The 6,559-nt window shown below is 39.0% G+C and overlaps 1 protein-coding gene across 2 annotated transcripts in view; it reads right to left on the bottom strand.

Moving 5' to 3' along the window:
* LOC149222641 (appr-1-p processing enzyme family protein) overlaps positions 1–5,762 on the bottom strand; it is a 244,138-nt gene extending 238,376 nt beyond the window's left edge. The window contains exon 1 of one of the 2 annotated variants that reach the window (XM_089385538.1): positions 4,902–5,762. In XM_089385538.1, coding sequence (XP_089241664.1) covers positions 4,902–5,252 — 351 coding nt within the window. In that variant the 5' untranslated portion in view covers positions 5,253–5,762. The remainder of the gene's footprint in view (positions 1–4,901) is intronic. The other variant, XM_089385537.1, reaches the window with a different exon arrangement.
* Positions 5,763–6,559: the final 797 nt, after the last annotated feature.

The following is a 6,559-nucleotide window of genomic DNA, read 5'->3' on the forward strand; positions in this document are numbered from 1 at the left end:
AGCTTCTCTTTCTCCCTGTATCTATTAAGAAATCAATAGGCCAGCAATTAGAGTGATTTCTCTTTACTTGATAATTTTTTGTGAAGTTATGTTGGTTTCTTATTACTTTTATTATGTTTTTTTCATCAAAAAATTACCAAAACCATAAACCACGAAAATCACAAAAAGACAATGAACACAAGATGTAGGCTCTAAACCAAGACAAAACCCCTCTAAGGGGAAAACCCAAAAAATTATTCTCTTCTTACAAAATCAAATCAAAGTGAGATATCCAAGACCAAGACCTCTCACAAGACCCAAGTCAGTGCGCCTTCCAAGCTCTTCAACAAGTCAAAGTCAACTCTAGTCAAAACCCTCCAAATCTAGTCAAATCTCTAATTTTGGCCCCTACAACTAGCTCTGCAATTTTCGTCCCCTGCAATTCTTGAAATTTTTGCATGTGTGCCAAATTCTAGAGCAGATTCTCTCTTTTGACCCTTGCTCTCTCTCCTTTAACTTCAGCTCTTCTTTTGGGCTTCTTTGCTTGTTTTTGTCTCACTTCTTGGCACAAAAATCAAACTTGCTTGTTGGTCTCCAAATGACGTCGAACTGTCCTCTATTTATACACATCTAGGAGGTTGAATGGGTCCCTTCCAAGGCCAACTTGTCCAAGCAGGGCCGACTTGGTCTTGTGGGGAAAAACTGACATTTTTTACTCAAATAAAATTATTTTTCCACTTTCTTTTTAAAGTCCAAATGGGACTTGATTCCAATACAATAAATTGACTCAAGACAAATATTATTTTGACTCAGAAAACCCTAGAAGCATGAAGAACATGTTTGACCTAATTAATAATTTGACTTGAGCATGAAACCCATGCTTGAAAAATAATATTTTTTTTCTTCTTTTGCTTTTTACATGAAATACATAATGATACAAATTATGAAGACCGAACCTAGTTACATTTTCCAACACTCCCTCTTAACTAGGGAGGTATTCATAATTCCACAACTGGTACAAGGATACTCTCAAATTGAAATATTTTCATAAGAAGAGTCGGATTGATAAGTCATTTTCAAGCATCAACATCATAACCAGCATTGTCAAATTACAACATAGCAAGGCCTTGACTTGACAAGCTCTAACTCTCCACAAGATTAGAGCACAATGTTGGGAGGCATACATATGGACACCAACACCACAGCCTCTCAAGGCACATACCCCATTCAGATGTTCACTAGGTATGTCCTTCCAGGACTATTCTTATCTTGGATTCTCAATCCTCAAAGAACATCGGTCATGTTCGACCACTCTTATCTTGGATACCCTGTCAGATCCTCAAAGAGTGTCAGTCCACGGGACTACTTCCTATCTTGGATTCCCAATCCTCAAGGAGTATCAGTCCCAGATGCTTATCCAATCCTCCATTCTCCCTCCCAGTCCCTTCACTAGACTTACGGTTGTTATTCCTGGTCTAGTTCATGACACATGGAGAATACGGTATCCCACATCACTTCCTCTCAATTAGAGAGGTAATCTTCATCCCTTCTCAAACACGGAGTAGATCTCAACCAAGGAGACATAACTATGAACTATATCTTGTCTCATACTTCATCAATGCAATAGCTACTTGTTCTTCCGTTGAGATCTTAGTTGTAGCTGTCAAGGCTCCTATCTTGCATCATTTTATCGTACTTGAGCTTCGACCTTCCTGGATGTCATGCAAGTTGAATAGGGTGTTGAAAATGTAGAGAGCAAGGTCTTTTGGCTTGTGCCTTAGCCAGTGAATACCTCGAATTGTCCTTCTCCCAGTATGAGTGCGAGCTCATGAGTTAGACTTCAGTTAGGATGGGTTATTTCTAGTTTACTGGAATAATCATCAAGTTAGCATGATGCATAGAGTTGGAGCTTCATTTAAGTGGAGTCCTCGTCAGTTTGACTACAAAACGAGGTGGCAGTTACAAGTTCAGTTAGAGTGAGTTAGTCTTCAGTCTTGATTGAAGGAAGGACGAGTTAAGAACTCCAGTGTTGATTGGAGAGAAAGAGTGTCACTCTCAGTTAACTTGTCAATTAGAACTCGAGTTCTAAATTTGAACTGGGTCTCCTTGCATGCTCGAATTGGGCCTATAAAGAGGAGGACGAAAGCACAGGAAATTAAAAAGTTTTGTGCACAAGGTTTGTGAGACAAGACAGTTCACGAGTTTGTGAGAGCATCTTTGATTGTGGAGAGCGCAGAGCTTGTGTCCTAAGAAATAGGAGATCACAAGTGCGCTAGAATTTAGGAGATTGATTGTGCGCAGTTTTGAGGAGCTGGTGTCCTAAGAAATAGGAGGCAGGAAGTGCGCAAGGAAATAGGAGGACTTGCGCTAAGAAATAGGAGCCAGACTTGCGCTAGGAAATAGGGCTGCCAAGTGCGCAAGGAAGGAGGAGCAGGATCAAGCAAGAGACAGGGCAAGTCAAGGAGGCAACAGGGGAACAGTTGTGTGCTAGAGGGCTGAGATCAAGCAGTGATCAAGGCAAGCTGAGATTTGTGAGAAGAAGCAGAACGCTTTCTCAGAGAGACAGATTGCTTTGTAATAGATTCGATTGCTCCAGAACAATCAATAAAATACCACATCAAACAAGCAGGTTTTCCCTGTTGGGTTTCCTGAGAAAAATAAGTGTGTCAATTTGTGTGATGTGTTTTTATCTCTGTGTTTATATTCCGCTGCTTATGAATTGTTAAGAGACTCTGTATCTTGGTGAAAGTAAACTAGTTTTCAGTAATTCATCTAAGTAGTTACAGAGTTTCATGGAAATTTAACATAGGGTTAACACTGACAAAATTGATTTTATGAGCATTTTTTGAAAATCACAACAAAGTTTTGGACCTAAGCTGTCAGTCCGAAACTTTGTAGAGAAAAATACCATCATTCAAAAGGCAGGACAATTGTTCAAGCATGACTTAAACTGGTGAAATAAGTTTTCATCTACAAGAATTCAAGGAATACTGCACAGTGATTTAACTAATCCTGGCAAAACTTTCAAACTGCTAGGTATGCCAAAATATCTATCAGCTCTGTGATGAGATGTACAGCATCTGAAACAGCCATGATTATTGGACAACAGTTCACAAAGAGGCATGACCATTGACTACAATTGAGCTTTCCTTAAAATGTGCAGTCACCTACAATAAGACTGCACTGGAATTTGGGATTTGAGCAAGCTTTTGAGATTGAATAAACCTATGAAAAAGGCTCAACAAAATGGTCTTTTACAGTGTTTCATTCATTGATAAATTTTAACCAAGCTATGTGGGTCACTCCAATTATAAACATTATCTTATATTTTCTTTATGCATATATTTTCCAATATTCTTGGCTTGCACGCATTGTTACCAGAAACAGAATGGGGGGCTCTTTCTGCTGAAGAAACACTACAGAAACAGAAACAAGACAAGAAACGCCAATTTCTTCTGCTGTTCTTGTTTCTAAACGTTAGAAACCTGTTTTAGAGAAAACAGTGTGCAACATGGATCATTTCTCCCTCCGTTTTTCAAAACATGGATCATTTCTTCCTTCATTCTCCAAAAATTTCCTCGGTTTCTCCAGTGCAGTGATCAGTGTTTGGATGAGCTTGGGGTTGCGATTCTAAAATGCATGAGTTACAAGCACTCCTAGACTCCTAGTTGAATAATTCCTTCTGGGGTTGCGACTCTAAAATGCATGAGTTACAAGCACTCCTAGACTCCTAGTTGAATAATTCCTTCTGATACCTTTTCTTTCCGGGCTGACCAAACCTTAAAACAAAGAGAGACGCCACTTTAGAGGCCTTGTATTTCTTGGGAGTCAAGAAGTTCTCTTGATTATCATCATTAATGAAAAGCCAATTCCCGGGTTTCAATGAAATTGTGCCGAATGATAGTAAGTTTTAGAAGTGGCAGAACGAAGGGAGGGCTATAGTAATGAATACTGATGCTAGATGCTGCAAAGCTGTGAGCAGGATAGATTGTACCCAGAAAATATAGGAAATGTTGTAAATATAATGAGACAAAACTGTGTTTGGTGTTGAGGGAATATTTAGTGATCTTTGAAGACAATGTTGCTTTCTGGAACACATATATTACATTATACACACTTATTAGATAACATGTTTGGGTCGTGAGCCTTTTGTGTAATGTGGGTTATCTCGTCCACTAAGTTTTAGCTAAGACTTAGATGATGGAAAGAATGTCCGTTGTTTCCATATGGCAAAGACAGAGTTGACGGATAAAGTTAAAAATCAAATATATGATTATACGGGATGTTCATCATGAAGAAGTTAACTGTTGTTGTTTTTTCTCTCTCCCGGTTTCCTATATGCGAAACCTCAAGACTCCACTTCTCAGAACCTGTTCCATTTTCGTTTCTCATTCAATTTCCCTTTCCTCGTTTTTCGTAACATAGCTTGCATGTATAGAATTTTACCCACTTGTGGAGCATATCTTTTGCTGCAAGGCTTACACAGTGGAACATATACCCGAAGTCCCTTAAAATTCCTTGCTTTCATAACTTCCAGACCAGTGAAGTTACTGTTCGTCTGAATTCCAACTGAAGCTTACGCCACCAATTTTCAAACCAAGGTGTATTTGTAATTTGGCGCTAACTAAAATGGTACAGTGGAAAGACAAATCACTTCTATACATAACTACTGGCTCGCAAATGAGCCCTTGGGCACAAGTTACTCCAGTTTTTATGGAAATCGATATTGTAGGTAGATTATCAGGAAAAACCCTAAAATGATAAGAAAGACCGCAAAAATCAGACCAAATTCAACTAAATTGCAGTGCAGGCTTAGCCTTTCAGCTCAATTGAGATCGTCAAAGACTGGAATTTCGATAAGGAAAAGCAAAAGTGATCACGGCAGCAAAGACAAACAGGATGATTATTTCCAGAAATTTTACCTCGTTGGTAGAATTAACCACGGCGTCGACTTCCAGATGCCAAGGATGGCCCCGCCAGAGATAAACCTTGGAATTAATCTCTAGATCAACTGGAAATCTGGAAGTAGTACCGTCAACACCGTTTTCTGACGGGGAAACGGACGTTAGAGGGTCGGAGAAAGACACAACGGGAAACGAAGCGTCTTCAGATCCATCGAGAGACGTAGACCGGTGTTGTTCTGCGTCAATCCAGCGGGGCACCTGATCAATCTTCACCACATAATCTCCATCTCCATTTCCATCATCGCCCATGGGAGAACCACCGCGCGTATTGCCTGTGCTGATGCCGGTGCCAGCACCGCCTCTGTACATTTTACACAAAGTTTCACCGGTCGGCTTCAATTATATTCTTCCTACAACCTAAATCCTAAGAGAGATTAAAAATGGCCTGAATTTTGTGCATTCCTGTAGATTATGCAAATTATAAACCCTCTGCCCCTCTTTGGTATGATTGTCGAGGATCTCAGTACAAATACAAAGGCTTTGCCTTTTGTCTTCCCTTTCCCTTCACTTCCCTTCGATCGATCGCTGGTTTCCCTGAAAATTTTGATTTCTTCTTGTTCGTTCCTTCCAGGAACGAAACCCTCCCTCACACTAATGGCCTGCCTGGCCTGTAACAGTTGCAACACTCTGTATTTCTTTTACCTGGATATCCACGACTACGGGAGAAGAATATCCGGTAGTAATCGCGTCAGTTGACGGGAAGGAGTCTCAGTGTTTGCCACCCACTTGATCTGCAGTTGAACAGCGTGTGACCCATTCCAGCTTCCCCTTGCGAAGAGGTATCTGTCGCTTGACCAATGTGGCGCGTGGATAAATGTGGGTTGTTTATAAGGAAGGGGGCCGTTATCGATTGTGCCGTATATTTTCGAGGGTCGTTGTCGTGTAAATATTCCCAACTTCGTTTTAACGTATTTATGAGAAAAAGTATTTAATCTTTTGTGGTTTCAACATAAATTTGAATTAATGATAATAATGATTATTAACATTCATTCAAATTGACCATGATAGTTATTATAAATATCTTTTGAGATTGATAACGATGGTTATGCTCGTGTGTATTTAGAGTTTTCTACTCCAAGAAATCATTGAAAATGTGAAAGAACTTATTAATAAAAAAAACAATATTTTTTATTTTTAAATATTTTTATCTTATTTTTTTATACAAAAATATTTTTATATTTTATATGAATAATACACATGTTTTTATTCACTAGAAAAAAAGAAAGAAAATTATTTTAACATCTATGAGGCTAAAGATAGCCTATGGGAGAGATTGCTTCTTCAGCTGGTTGATGTATTCAGCCATTTTCCTGTGAAGCCTCACAATAAACACTCAGACAAACTCCTCGCTAAATAGATTATCCCAAGAGCTAGCTGCAATAATATTTGCATAATTTTCCTTATTGTTTTTGAAGGCCTCGCATTCTAAAATGAAGTGTTTTTTTGTTTCCACTTTTCCCGAAGAACAAAAAATACATATTCTTTCCTCCCACACTTCTTTTGGCATTTTTCGGCGCCCTGTTTCACAACGGAGTTGATGAGAATTAGTCCTTAACTGAGCAATAAGAATGTTGGCTCTCCAAGAAATATTGGCCTCTATGTATGTTTTTTGTTGA

Source organism: Pinus tabuliformis, chromosome Q, assembly GCF_031772625.1.
Source record: "Pinus tabuliformis cultivar Carrire ecotype Pingquan chromosome Q, CPIR1, whole genome shotgun sequence".
Classification (NCBI taxonomy): domain Eukaryota; kingdom Viridiplantae; phylum Streptophyta; class Pinopsida; order Pinales; family Pinaceae; genus Pinus; species Pinus tabuliformis.